The sequence below is a fragment of the Gopherus evgoodei genome, chromosome 10 (genome assembly GCF_007399415.2).
Source record: "Gopherus evgoodei ecotype Sinaloan lineage chromosome 10, rGopEvg1_v1.p, whole genome shotgun sequence".
In the NCBI taxonomy this organism is placed as follows: domain Eukaryota; kingdom Metazoa; phylum Chordata; order Testudines; family Testudinidae; genus Gopherus; species Gopherus evgoodei.
In genome coordinates, this window is record NC_044331.1 from 28,012,701 (window position 1) to 28,028,179 (window position 15,479).

Consider the following 15,479-nt stretch of genomic DNA (forward strand, 5'->3'; position numbering starts at 1 on the left):
ACAAGTCATGCTAACCCAGGCTTTGGACCCAGGATCCCACAGGGGTTGAGGATCCAAGACCGAGTCAAGCCAGAACCCAGGGTTCGAGCCCTATTGCTTTGCAGTGTAGACACATCCTGACTGGACTCTTACTCTGGGAGTCTACCGTAAGTCTATCATAATCTTGTGGGCTGACCTTCTTTGTCCTCTGGACAGTTAACTTTGGTGGACAGTTAAGTTTTCCCACACTGCATCATGACAAAGGGCTATAGTAGCCACTTTTTTGGGAAGGGACTAAGAAATCTGGGATATGGGTCGTTGGATTAGGGTCCGCATAATGCAGTGTAGATGCTGGAGCTCCAGGTTGGGACCCAGAGTTCAGCTATTCCTAACTTGGGGTTACAAATGAACATAGATGCTCAAGACCTAGGTTAACAAACCTAGTGCTTACTAATTCGAGTTCTGCTAACCCTGGGGTTACATTGCTGTGTTAACATACACTAAATGTCAGTTGGGGTTTCTTCGAACAATGCCAAGTACTCAAAGATGCTTATGTTTTGAGAACAGTCATGGACATGGACTTGATAGGAGGCATTGGCTCTTTTATGATGATGAGTATTATTACCCGTGTAACACCTAGCAACCCTAGTCATAGGTCAGGACTCATTGTGCTAGCTGCTGTACAAACAGAACAAAATTCCTTTCCCCTTGTTTCTCTTAATACAATGAGTTTTAAAAAGGAAGAGGCTCACAGTGTTCTGGTAGTTTTTAATTAGGTGTGTCACATGGATTTTTCCCAGACTTTTTTTTCTTTTTTTGTCAATATTGCAATTTTGTCAATATTAGCAAGTCGGATTTTTTTATTTAAAAAAGATGCTTATTTTTTTCCTCATGCCCATCAGTCCTCTTATGGCAGCCAATTGGTTGTGTATCCTTCCATCTCCAGTTATCAAGAAACATCGTATGAAAACTGGCTTTCTAGTTTCAGTTTTTCATTTTGTCTTGCTCATGTACATTGATGGGAAGCTTTGGTTTTTATTTCACTTATTTTGTGAATTTCACATGTTGTTGATTTGTCAGTGCCTGTTAATTATTGTGAAAAGATAAATGCTCGTGTTATCATAAAGATATTATTTGGATAGGAATAGAGTGCAGTAGGGGACCGGCATGAAGTTATTGTAGTTTCTTATGCATTTGATTGAGAAACTTTACTTAATACATTAAAAATGCATTTTCATTCCAGATGCTTTGACGAGACCTCTTCATCAGTCTTCTGCATGCCCCCACTCTCATGGAAATGCTCCTCCTCCTCAGCCACAGCCTCCACCTCAAGTGGATTATGTTATCCCTCATCCAGTGCATCCCTTTCATCCTTCCATCTCCTCTCATGCCTCTTCTCATCCAGTTCCACCTCCACCTCCACCACCAACTCACCCTTTAGCCAGTGCAGCTGCTCCAATTCCACAGCATCTTCCGCCTACACACCAGCCTATTACCCATCATATTCCTGCAACTGCACCTTCAGCACAGAGGCTGCATCCTCATGAAGTGATCCAGAGGATGGAGGTCCAGAGAAGAAGAATGATGCAGCATCCAACGTATGTCATAAATGTTTAGTTATTGTTCTGAGTACATTTAATTCCTTATCCTGTGTTTTTTTAAATGCTGCATGTGACTCTTAATTGTAATACCATAGTTAGCGGACAATTACAATTAAACTGTGGTGAGATGTGAATCTTACTGTCTGCCACCACAATTAGCTTGTATTGGCACTTGCAATAGAAAAGCCAAAGATTAAGTGAGCACTGAGGCTGAACTACCCTCTCACTTGTCAAGGTGGCCCCTCCAGGAAAGATCAGAGATACCTTAGTGAGGAAGCTGGTACTTCTATTGCCCATGCTTTACCTGTCCTGTGAATAAGCAGAGTTCAGTTTCAAGTGCAAGCAATTTGCACTTTTTTATTACCACTAAAAGGTCATTTTAAAGCAAACATTAAATGCTAATAATAAATTATTAGAAGAAATTAATGTTGCTTTCTAATAGGTTAAATTAACTGCCCAGCTTCCAAGCAAATCCTTAAATGTTTTTTTGCCCTGTTGACGTCAGCAAGACTTTTCTTTAATATAAATTGACATTTTAAAACAAATGAACTGAAGGAGAGTGAGACGGCTTACAAAAAAATCTTGATTTTGTAAGTTACTGTGGATAAAATCACTTTAATTTTCATCTACATTAAAGCAAACATCAGTAATAGAAATTTTGACTTTTTTCCCATAAAAGTGCTATTGCATGGTGTGACAACTAAAGACTAATTAGGGGGAGCTGCTCAGGGTTTTAAGGTCAAGAATTCTGGACCCATGGTGCTTGTTGAAAGAAATGTAACAATATATTTTTTTATAAACGTTACTAAGTCTTTTAAACAAAGAAAAATAGATCACCAAACTAATTTATTATTAAACTAAACTAAAAATAAAGAAATGCAACTACCAAATCAAAGTCAGTTCAATCAATCAGTCTGAATGCTGGATTGGAGTTAAATCATAAAATATGTTAAATCATCAAACTAGTTCGAGATGACCAGTCTTTAGAATTCTCTGGAGAGTTCTATAAGAAGGTGGCTGTATGTTTGGCTATAAACCCCAACTATAAAATGTTACCAGTTCTAATCAAATCCATGACCTGGATACGTTTGGTTTCATTATTAACATCTTAATCAGTTCTAAATCTGAACTACAACCTCAGGCAATTAAGCTTCTTTCTTACAATTCTGTTCTTATGTGGTGGCTAACCCTTTCCTTCCCACTTTTCTCCAAAACAGATATTACAATACGGACTTATATCTTTGATAAGCAGAAGTTTGACAACTCCTACTTACCAAAAATTACAGATGACCAGTTTCTTGCATCCCAGGTCTTTTAATTACAGGACACAGAACACACTTTAACAAGTATCTTTCAGACAGTTTTTAGGGCTGTTTAAATTCGGTAAAATTATTTTCTAACACCTATCCCTTGTGGGCTTTGAGTGCTTACACACCTGTGTGCACACAGTCACATTTTCACACCCTAAAAATAAAGAATATTAAAAAGCTGGGCCACGGTCAGCTAACAAAAAGAAAAGAGAAAATAGCAAATCCTGTTATTTCCCTCTTTCTAACTCTACAACTGTCAGTCCTCTGGACTCTTATGGAATAGGAGCTGGAACTGTGGCCAAGGAGCCAGATAGTTATGTTTCTGGCACAGTGCTTCTTATTGCTGGCAGACTTAGGTGCAGGGAGAGACTGGTCAAACGCTGGCATACTTATTTGTTGTTGTGAATTACTCTCCCTGATGTTATCACTCTCAGGGTTCTGGAATATCAGTTTTCCCTCAGGTGGCTTGTTGGTCCAAAAGGCAAAGCATCACTGTCTTACTGTTTCAGAGTGGTAGCCGTGTTAGTCTGTATCAACAAAAACAACGAGGAGTCCTTGTGACACTTTAGAGACTAACAAATTTATTTAGGCATAAGCTTTTGTGGGCTAAAACCCACTTCATGAGATGCATGGAGTGGAAAATACAGAGGCACATGAAAAGATGAGTTGCCTTACCAAATGTGGGGGGTCATTGCTAAAGAGCCAATTCAATTGCGGCCACCTTCTTATAAATTACACATACAGCCACCTTCTTATAAATTCTGCAGATAATTCTAATCAATTCAATTGAATTGGCTCATTAGCACTGACCCCCACTTGGTAAGGCAATTCCCATCTTTTCATGTGCTGTGTGTTTATACCTGCCTCTGTATTTTCCACTCCATGCATCAGCAGCCTCTTACAGTTGATGCTTATAGTTTGCAAACTTGCTTATTGAGTCTTCCAGTGTCTCCAAGGTCTCCAAGTGTCTTCCAGTGTCTCCAAGGTCAGACAAATCAGGTCCAAAGCCTATCTTGGAGCCATGCAACCTGGCCCAGTCAGTTTCAACGTAGGTAATCTGTAGCTGGCATTAGTTCTGGAAAAATCCTGTTCAAACCAGTAATTTAAAAACTGTTGAAGGTTTTACATACTACAGAGACTGAAAGTCTGTGACCCGCAGCCTCCCAAACCAAAAAAAAATTCCACTTTGTCACCAATTTACAGAAAGATCAGTATAAAAAGTCCTGTACAAATAGCTGACTAAACCCTTAGCAATAATCAATTGCTCACTGAACAAAAAAATTAAACAATTTATGACCAGTGTCATAACTTCTTGCAGCTAGACAATTTACACTAATTTCATAGTTTCATCTTTTCATAATTTAAGGGCAGAAGAGACTATTAAATTTTGTACCCTCAAAAATGCTCATAACCCCTGCAGATGGCTGGCTAAAGCCCTGATGCGTGATATGTTATGTCATTGAGTTATAAGCGTTTTTGAGGGTACTGTAGACAACCTCATTCTCCCTGTGCCCCATAAAGAAAAGGAATGAGCATTGGTCTCATAGATTCACAGATTCCAAGGCCAGAAGGGACCATCATGACCATCCAGCCTGGCCTCCCACTCACACAGGTCGTAGAATTTCTCACTGAAGCTGGATTAAACCATATCTTTAAAAAAGATATCTAATCTTATTTTAAACTCTGAGTGATGCTGAGTCCATCACGTCCTCACTAAGCTGTTCCAATGTTTCATTATGCTTCCAGCGAGGAAACTGTATCTTTAATTCAAGATTGATTTTTGAAACTAGACTGATAGGTCAAACAGTTTATGTTGTAAAAAGTAATCTTGATAGACTGAAGTTACTTTAAAATCTCTCAAGGTGAAACTTTTATTTAAAATGAGGGCTGTTAAGTGATTTAAATAATTAATCATGTTAATAGATTACTATTTATTTAAATATTTTGGATGTTGTCTACATTTTCAAATAAGTGTACAATGCTCACTTTATATTTATTTTTTATTATAAATATTTGCACTGTAAAAAAAAAAAGAAATAGTATTTTTCAGTTCACCTAATACAAGTACTGTAGTGAAATCTCTTTGATATGAAAGTTGAACTTAAAAATGTAGAATTATGTACAAAAAAAACTGCATTCAAAAATAAAACAATGTAAAACTTTAGAGCCTACAAGTCCTACTTCTTCTTCAACTGATTGCTCAGACAAACAAGTTTGTTTACATTTACGGGCGATAATGTTGCCTGCTCTTGTTCACAACATCACCTGAAAGTGAGAATAGGCGTTCACATAACACTGTTGTAGCTGATGTCACAAGCTATTTACGTGCCAGATATGCTAAAGATTCAGATGCTCCTTTATGCTTCATCCAACATTCCAGAGGACATGTATTCATGCTGATCACGAGTTCTGCTCAACAACAATCCAGAGCAGTGCGGACCAATGCATGTTTAATTTCATCCTCTGAGTGAGATGCCACCAGCAGAAGGTGGCTTGGTTGTGGGTTTTTTTTTTTGGTGGTTCAGGTTCTGTAGTTTCTGCATGAGTGTGTTGCTCTTTTAAGACTTCTGAAAACATGCTTCACACCTCTTCCCTCTCAGATTTTGGAAGGCACTTCAGAATCTTAAACTTTGGGTTGAGTGCTGTAGCTTTCTTTAGAAATCTCACATGGGTACCTTCTTTGCGTTTTGTCAGATTTGCAGTGAAAGAGTTCTTGAAATGAACAATGTGCTGGGTCATCATCCGAGACTGCTATAACATGAAATATATGGCAGAATGCAGGTAAAACAGAGCAGGAGACATATAGTTCCGCCCCCAAGGAATTAATTCACAAATTTCATTAATGCATGATTTTTTTTAACGAGCATCATCAGCGTGGAAGCCTGTCCCCTAGAATGATGATTGAAGCATGAAGGGGCATACCAATATTTAACATATCTCGTACGTAAATATCTTGCAATGCCTGGTACAAAAGTGCTATATGAATGTCTGTTATCACTTGGAGGTGACGTAAATAAGAAGCGGGCAGTATTATTTTCCGTAAATGTTAACAAACTTGTTTGTCTTAGCTATTGAGTGAACAAGAAGTAGGATTGAGTGGACTTGTAGGCTCTAAAGTTTTACATTGTTTTGTTTGGGTGCAGTTATGTAACAAAAAATCTACATTTGGAAGTTGCACTTTCACGATAAAGAGATTGCACTGTAGTACTTGTATGAGGTAAATTGAAAAGTGCTATTTCTTTTGTTTATCACTTTTACAGTGCAAATATTTGTAATAAAAAATAATATAAAGTGATCACTGTACACTTCGTATTCTGTGTTGCAATTGAAATCAATATATTTGAAAATACAGAAAAAATCCTAAAATATTTAATAAATTTCAATTGATAAATTCTATTGTTTAGCAGTAAGATTAAAACTGATTAATCGTGATTAATTTTTTTGAGTTAATCGTGTGAGTTAACTGCGATTAATCGACAGCCCTATTTAAAATACAAGATTTTTTTCAAGTTTATACAGTGTAAAGTCTGTATTCTCATAGGCTGTATCCCTCTCACAGATGACTTTTGATTACTAGCATAAGGAGACGTTCTGGGAGTCATTATAAAGCCATGTTAACTTTTGTTTTTTAAGGAGCAATTTCTCTGCCTATTGTCACAATTCCTTTTGCAAGAACCAAATAACTGTGGTAAAGTCTGATTGTGGCACTCTGATGTGAGAAGGTTGAATAGAACTTTTAGTTAAGTACACTGTTACTTACTGATTTGGCTATTGACCAGGCAGTTTTCTTATGTCATTCTTCTATAGTAGCACAGAAAACTTTCAGTTCCTGCCAGGATAAATTGCAGGTTGGTGGTAGCCTTCATGGGGGAAGTCATCTTTGGTAGAGATTTATGCAGTAAAGCAGTTACCAGTAGCTAAACCACCTGCAAAAAGCACCATCTGGCAAGAGAATGCTACAAGTGGTTGTTTGGACATGAAGCCATCCTCTCCATGTTCTGCTTTTGGAAAACACAAATGTCTAAACTGACAAAAATTAAGTGAAAAGTAAATTTATAGCTGCTACTTTCCCTATAGAGAGATAGGCTTCCAAACTTTTAAAGATTTAAAAACTTCCCATGACTACTTTGGAAGTATCAGCAGATGGATTACAAGCAACTGTTCCTTAGAATATATTATACAAAAACTTCAGATGCTCCTTGTTCACTTGTTGTATGGATAAACTGTACTCCTATCACGTGGACTAAGGAAAAATAACTCAGTATTATCATTAAGAGAAATTGCTGCCTTTTAACCTAGAAAACAGAAGTATTGCTTCATGTGAATACTTAAGTACTGTAATCTACCAGGAAGCTGCAGATTAAGAATATGGATGACTTTTCAGTTGTGAATGTTTCTGGATCTTGACATATAATGATAAAACTGGATTTTAGATTGGCAAGTGTTTAACCTCATGTTGAAGACTTAGCTATTTTTCTGTAGTCATGTCTGCCACAGAAAGGTTGAATTATTGTAGCTTGAACTGGTGCTGTCTTGTATTCTAACTCTTAGACGTGCACATGAACGGCCTCCTCCACATCCTCACAGAATGCATCCCAACTATGGTCATGGGCACCATATTCACGTGCCTCAGACAATGTCCTCACATCCTCGACAAGCTCCAGAGAGGTCTGCCTGGTCAGTACTCTTAATTCCTCGTTAGTGTCCTATGCCTTGGTAGGTGCCCATTTATTGGCATTTGCTATATGACCTTTGATCCTGAGAATACATTGATAATGTTGTTTGTGATTTAATTTAACAACTGCCAAGTGCATGTACAGGATAAAATGTGTTAAAATGGCTATCTCTGTGAAGTGCCATTTTTTTGCTACTAGCCAATTTAAACATTTCCAGTTTGCTTTTACAAATGCTAGCAAATATCTACCATTTTTTAAAAGTGCTTATACAGTTGAACTGTTTTGGTACCAGTTATTGCAAATAAAAGGAGTTCAACTCTTGTGTATTGGCAAAAAGGAATTTATACAAAACATTCTGTTGAAGTTAAAAGTTCAGACCATTTGCGCTATAAGCTAATTTACCTTTCCTCTGACTGAATTTTTATTTAAATACTTTTGCATCTGATATGTAGTAAAACAGTAGACTTTAACTGAAATTTAAATTCTGAGCTTGGTCTACTCAAACTATTAAACCTGTAACTTTGTAATTGGTTTTTCTGTCGTGTTCTTAAAATGGATTTCCATTCCTAGTAAACTGTGGTTTACAGTGGCTAGATAGCTCTGGAAATTCTAGAACTTTACTACCTTGATCTAAGATAATAGATCAAATCCATTGGGCAACTTCCTGTAACCACAGTGATTAATAGAATGGTGACCTGCAGAGGACTTATTGTATGAAAACACAGGATTCCAAATCAGTAATGGAGAAGTTGTGCATAACACTTGATTTCTGAGTTAAGTCTGTACTGGTATTTGTTGTTGTTTTTGGAAGGGGGGGGGGTGTTTTTTTTTAATGTAATTTTTAAACCAGTTGCTTAGTCACAAACACATTATTTGAACCAATGATGGGATTGCAGAACTGATTTAATGGAAAATATTTATTTTATCTTCAATTTAAAATGTCCTTTGTGCGTGTGTTTTAGAAGCCATGATATAAATTTCCAAAACAGTAGAGATATAGCTAGAGGTAAAAAAGTAATTAGATTAAAATGTTTAATTTTGCTTATGTGGCAGGGAACTGGGAATTGAAGCTGGAGTGGCTGCAGCTACATATCCGCCGGGCCCACTGCACCCTCATTTGGCACACTACCATGCACCTCCTCGACTTCATCACTTACAAATAGGGGCTCTTCCTTTAATGGTAAGGAGATAATTTGTGGAAACTCATATGATAGCTAATCATTACCCATGACTTCTTAAAGAATTTCTCCTCTTTTGTACAAGGTTTGTAACATTTAAATAGGATTTTTATAGAATTTTACAAATAATAGTGGTTCAACTGAAACGAAGAAAAATCTATTCCATTGATTTATGTATTGATACTAAATGGGAAGCTAGAACAGACTTGCATTAATTGAATAAAATACATTTAGGACAGAAACATTTCTAACTTCAGCCTTGTAAATGGAAGACATCTGAATGAAATTTTCTCTTGCATAATAATGCATTGACCCTCTGCATCTGATTTTAAAGTTCAGATCTTACTGTAACTGGTGTCACAGTGCTTAACTTTCTCAGTAGCATGTGAGAATTAGTATTGATGCTTATTTTATAGCTTACTTTGTATCACAGTAGGAGTTAAATCTTAGTTCTTCTTCGAGTAGTGTCCCTATGGGCACTCTGCTAATCGGAGAACTTTGGTAGCAATCCGTCCCGCCTACGCATGCACTGCTCCCTGCCTGCTTCATTTACATTTTATTTTGGCTGTTGCGTTAAAAAAAAAAAATTGTCTTCTGTGGACCCTCTGAAGTAGGGACACTCCTGGATAAGGGTATGCCCAGCTCTCAGGACTTAAAAAAGTGCCTCAGTTGCAAATAATCTATTCCAGTCACTGATGGACTTGTGCCAGCAACTGAAGCCAAGATCTAGGAAGGACAGAGAACTGAGGCTCAAACTCCTTCTTATGGAGTCAGCCCTTCAGCCTCTGGAGCCCTGATGGGAGCCCTCACTGCATCTGGCTACCTCAAAGAAGGTGAGCTCAGAGACATGCCTGCGAGCCACTCGTGTAAGACTTCTAAGAAAAGGTCTAGGAGTCCCCATAGCGATCCCTGATTGAGCTGAAAACGATGCCTGACTTAGTCGGTATCATTGGTACCGTTGGCACTAAAGCCATCTAAATCTGGTACCCAAGACACACATGATTTCGAACTAAGAGGGCAAGTTGGAATGCCTAAAGACCCGATGGGTACAGGCAAAGAAGCATCGGTACCGCAGGGATGTGAGAAACATAGAAAATCTGCCCCAGGGAAGACTGCTGGTACAGTCATCAACATTGGTACCGCCAATGATATGCCAGGCACCAACAGACTTTGCTATCAGGTCCGCGTTTCTGAACAAGCCTTTCTGCACCTACAGGCTCCACCAGTAGTGATGCCCTCTGCCTCAACAGATTTCCGGTGCACAATGAATTTTTCGGGGTCTGACACACCAGTTTCTTCTCTGCTCAGTACTGGGGCCCCAGTAACAAGTTCACCCAGACCCCTTGTCTCACCAACAGCCTCCTGCCACGCACTGCCCTTTTCGTCATCGGAAATTGACCAAGAGGACCTAGCTTACTAATGCTCTTCTTGCCCACCATATGGATCCCAGTTTCACTGTGGACATCAGGCATACCAACCTTCTGACGCGCAGCCTCCCTGGTACCAACCACCGGTCCCCTTACCATCACAATGGCTGTACTGGCAGGCTCCAAGGGGCAGGGGCTTGGACTAGAAGACTTTCTGAGGTTCCTTCCAACCTTGATATTCTATGATTCTAAAAGTCTCCATCACTACTAGTATGGCCTATCAGCAGCCAAGGAAGTATTCTTCTTCAGCCGCTGCCTCGAGGGCCTCAGCTCCCCAACCAGGGAAGGGAGGAACCAGAGGCCAAAGTTGAGGAGGAAGTCACTTCTCCAGCCCCCTTCTCATTATCACCAGATGAGACAGTGATGCCCCCTCTGGCATCAATGGAGGACGACTTTAAACTGTTCCAGGGCTTGGCACAGAGGCTGGCAGAGGGACTCCAAATACCTTTACAAGAGGTATCTGAGTCATATCACAAGCTGTTGGACATTCTACATTCCTCCACCTCCTCCAGAGCAGCCCTCCTTGTTAATGAGGATCTACTGGACCCTGTCGACATGATATGGCAGACCCCCATGTCCATTGCACCAACTTGTAAGAGGGCAGACAAGAAATATTATGTGCCAGCAAAGGACACAGAATTGCTATTCTCACACCTGACTCCCAATTTGATCATTGTGAGCCCAGTTAATTCTAAATGCCATCAGCACCACTTTAAGTCTGCCACTTATGACCAGGACTGGAAGCACCTGGACTTGTTTGGCAGGAAAGCCTACTCCTCAGCTACCCTTTAATTCAGCATGGTGAACGGTCAAGCCTTGTAGGCCAAATATGAGCATCAGAACTATGTGAAGTTTAGTTCTTTTATTGAACAACTCCCCTATTCTCACAACGACCAGTTTAAAACCTTGATTAATGAGGACCAGCTGGTGGCAAAAAGTCTCACCAATCTGCACTTGATTCAGCTGACATGGTGGCACATTTTACTTAGACTGCCATTGTGATGAGATGGGCCTCGTAGTTTCATCTCTCCGGCTTCCCCAAGGAGGTCCAAACAACAGTGGAGGACCTCCCCTTTGAGGTGGACAAAATTATTTGTTGAACAGACTGATGCCTCTCTCCACATGGTAAAAGATTCAAGGGCCACTCTTTGATCGCTCAGTATCTATACACCTGGGTATCAAAGAAAGTACAGCACTCAGCCACCATTCAAGTCTGGCTCACAATATTCATCTCAGTACTCATCCCAGTGTCCATCACAATATACACAGAGATTATATGAATCTGAGGAAGAAGCCCAGGTTGTCCAGACAAAAGATGTCAGGATTTGAGCAAACTTCCTCTCAGTCCTCCACCTTGAAGAGACAGTTTTGATGGGTTGGTTGAGGTGTCTGTAGAACACTCTTCTCATTTCATGCTAGAAAACCCCAACTATCCCTTCGGAAATTGTTTCACCCTGTTCCATAGCACCTGGGAATGGATAACCTCTGACAAATGAGAGTTGGAGATCATCCGAGATGAACACTGCATCCATTTATCCTCCCTCCCTCTTCCCATACCCCTTTCCCTGTCCCTCTTCAGGGATCCTTTTCACAAGCGCCTGCTAAAACAGGAGATAAACCATCTCTTCAGCACAAGAGCCATAGAGCCAGTGCCCACACATCTAAGGAGCAGAGACTTCTACTCCTGATACTTCCTGGGGAAAAAAATGGGGCGGGGTTTGGAGACCCGTACTGGACCTCAGAACGCTCAATACATTTATCAAGGCTGAGACTTTCAAGATGGTTACGTTATCTACGATCATTCCAGCATTAGAAAAAGGAGACTGGTTCTCAGCCATTGACCTCCGTGAAGCTTATTTTTCACATCTTGATTGTACCGAGCCACAGACGTTACCTCAGGTTCACGCTAGGCCGAGACCACTACCAATATGGAGTACTCCCTTTCGGCCTCTCTTCAGCCCCCAGAGTATTCTCCAAGGTCCTCTTGGTAGTGGCAGCCCACTTACACACTCAAGGCATCATGATTTATCCTTACTTGGATGACTGCCTTCTCAGGACATGGTCCTTTGCAGAGGCCCAGCGAGTCAATCAGACCACACTGGACCTTTTTCAGAATCTGGGTCTATTGAGCAACAAACAAAAATCAACATTAACACCAGTACAGAGGCTAGAATTCATAGGAGCTGACCTTGACTCCATTCAGGCAGGAGCGCTTCTCCCACATCACACATTTCTCAGTCTCTCCTCATTGATAGAGACAGTACAATCCAGCCCCCAAATTTTGGCTAAACATTGCCTCCAGCTCCTGGGGCGCACAGATTTGGGCACATCAGTTATTGCATATGCAGACGATACATGAGACACCTCCAGGCATGGTTTGGTTTGTTTTACAGGCTGAACAGAGACTTACATAAATGACTATCGATGCCCACCAGGGGCAAGCAATTCTTGGACTGGTGGAAGGACCCAGTAAACATCTGTATGAGAATCTTGTTTGTTCAGTTCTCCATCTCTACTCCTGACCACTGATGCATCCCTCAGAGCTGGGGTATGCATCTCAATGGTTGCACAATACAGGGCAAATATTTCCAGCCAAGACATGCCTTCACATCAGCCTGCTCAAACTCAGAGTGATCAGAAACAGGTGCGCTCACTTCCCCCCACTGATCAAAGACATGCACGTAAAAGTCATGATGGACAATATGGCCTCCATGTATTACATAAACAATCAGGGAGGCCCCAGTCTTATTCCCTGTGCACAGAAGCATTAAAACTGTGGAACTGGTTCATCTCCCACAATATCTTAATATCAGTGGCCTACTTATCAGGAATACACAACATGACGGCAGACAGTCTCAGCTGCAAATTTCCACACTATCAGTAATGGGAGATAGATTCGATGGTACTCCATGACATATTATGACACTATGGGACATCTATAGTAGACCTGCTCATTACCAGAAAAAGAAATGTCCACAGTACTGCTCCATGGAAGACTCCCTCCTCCTTCAATGGGACAGGGCCTTCTTTACACCTTTCCCCCATTCCTTCTAATATTGAAAGTCCTGTTGAAAGTGAAAAGAGAGAGAGCAGACATCATACTGATTGCTCCTATCTGGCTCAGAGAGACGTGGTACCCTTACCTGTCACAGCTGCCACTGTCCACCAATGACTCTTCCAATCACTCCTTACTGTCTGTCGCAGAATGAGAGAGGCACTCTCCATCCCAGTCTGCGGATTCTGTGGCTCAAAGCCTGGCTCCTTCATGGTTCCAGCACATACAGACATCTTGCTGTGAGGGGGTACAGTACAGGTAACAATACTGTGTTATTGCGCAGTAGGAAAGGAGCTACTCGCCGTATCTATCTACAAAAATAGAAGAGAATCCAGATCTAGTGCCAGCCCAAAGGTGTCACTCCTAATACATCCATCCTACCTGTGATCCTGTTGACTCTTAAGAATTCAGGACTCTCTATCAGTTCACTGAAGGTTCATCTAGCAGCACTTTCAACCTTCCATTAGCAGGTAGAAGGATACTCAATCTTCTCCCACCTGACTACAAAGAGGTTTCGCAAAGGCATAGCAAACCTCTTCCCACAACCCAGACGTCCCATGTCTCAATAGGATTTCAACCTAGTATTAAAAGGTCTGACTAGGCTACCATTTGAACCCATGGCCACTTGTTCCTTAATTCACCTTTCTGTGAAGAAGGCGTTCCTCATTGCCAGCACCTGTGCTAGAAGGATTGGGGAAATAGCGACTCTGATGGCACATCCCCCTTTCACTGTGTTCTTCCATGATGAAGTCACACTTAGACCAAATCCAAAGTTCACTCCCAGGGTGACTTCTGCATTTCACATAAATCCATGTATTCATCTTCCAGCCTTTTATCCCAAACCTCAGCAGGATAACAGAGAAGCCATCTTCCATACGTTCAACATGAGGAAAGCCTTGGCCTTCTATTTGGAGAGAACAAGAGCCTTCAGAAAGTCTCTGAGACTCTTCCTCTCCATTGTCGATAGATCAAAAGGTACAGCGATTTTAGCTCACAGGCTCTCTAAGTGGGTCTTGGACTGTATTAAACTCAGTTGTGTAATGCAACACCCCCATCTTCAGTACGCACGCATTCTATGAGGTCAGTTTCCTCGTCCATTGCCTTCTCCAAGGGTATCCCTATATTGGAAATCTACAGAGCAGCAACCTGGACATCTGCACACACCTTTGCAGAACACTATGCCATCCTGGGGGGATTCTGTTGTAGATGCCAAATTCAGTGCCACAGTACTATCATCCATATCAGACTCTACTTTGAAGTCCCAACCTCCAGTGGTGAGCACTGCCTGGGAATCACCTACAGTGGAGCACCCATAAGGACACTACTCGAAGTTGTTACTCACCTTGTTCAGTAGCGATGGTTCTTCGAGATATGTGTTCCTATGGGTGCCTAACGACCCACCTTCTTCCTCTGTACTTCTAAGTTCTAATAGTTGACTCTGCGGTAGAGAAGGAACTGAGGAGGGAGTGCCTGTGCATGCTGGTTAGCCTTGTGGCAGGCAGGGGGCAGCGCATGCACAGGCGGGACAGATTGCTACCAAAGTTCTCCCATCAGCAGTGCCGGGACAAAGACACACCTACAGGGGAGCACCCATAGGGGGACACATCTCAAAGAACTATTGTTACTGCACAGGGTGAGTAACTTCATTTGACTATACAATATTTCAAGATAACTTTGGGTGTCAAGTGAACCATTTCTTATTAAGAGACATCATTAAAATGGAGATACAGCACATTTCTGTTGCATAAGAACAGTGGCATGGGGAGGTAAAAATATTGAAGTTGGAGCATAAATTTCCCTTGTTTTGCTAAATTAAAACATCTGTTTACTTATTGATTCGATTTTTTTTATCATCTAAAAGTGGGTATCCTAGGCACCCTTGCTGTATATCAAAAAATAAAGTCTAGGGGTGTGTAGAGAACTTGCAAATTTTTGGAATAATAGTTCTTCCCATTTATAACTTGTTCTTACACTGCTTAAGGCTTTGCTGGTTAACTAACATGGTAAAATCTTCCAGTACTTTGATGACATATCAAGATTCCTATTGCACTGATGCACAGTTGGTGTACTGAGAGGTGAACCAGTTACTTGTTGGAATGTATGAAAGTAAAAGATGGCTCTGTCAATAATGCAACCTAATTTTTTGAGCAGTATGTATAATTTCATATTTTAATATGGTCAGCAATGTACTGGTTACTGCACAGTCTATTCAAGTGAGAGAGAGAGAGAGTGTGTGTGTGTGTGTGTGTGTGT

The 15,479-nt window shown here is 40.8% G+C and overlaps 1 protein-coding gene across 5 annotated transcripts in view; it reads left to right on the forward strand.

Moving 5' to 3' along the window:
* RNF111 (ring finger protein 111) overlaps window positions 1-15,479 on the forward strand; it is a 97,961-nt gene that overhangs the window by 54,851 nt on the left and 27,631 nt on the right. For all 5 annotated transcript variants that reach the window (XM_030578740.1, XM_030578742.1, XM_030578745.1 and 2 more), the window contains exons 8-10: window positions 1,223-1,577; window positions 7,442-7,567; window positions 8,620-8,746. In XM_030578740.1, the coding sequence (XP_030434600.1) occupies window positions 1,223-1,577; window positions 7,442-7,567; window positions 8,620-8,746 (608 nt within the window). The remainder of the gene's footprint in view (window positions 1-1,222; window positions 1,578-7,441; window positions 7,568-8,619; window positions 8,747-15,479) is intronic.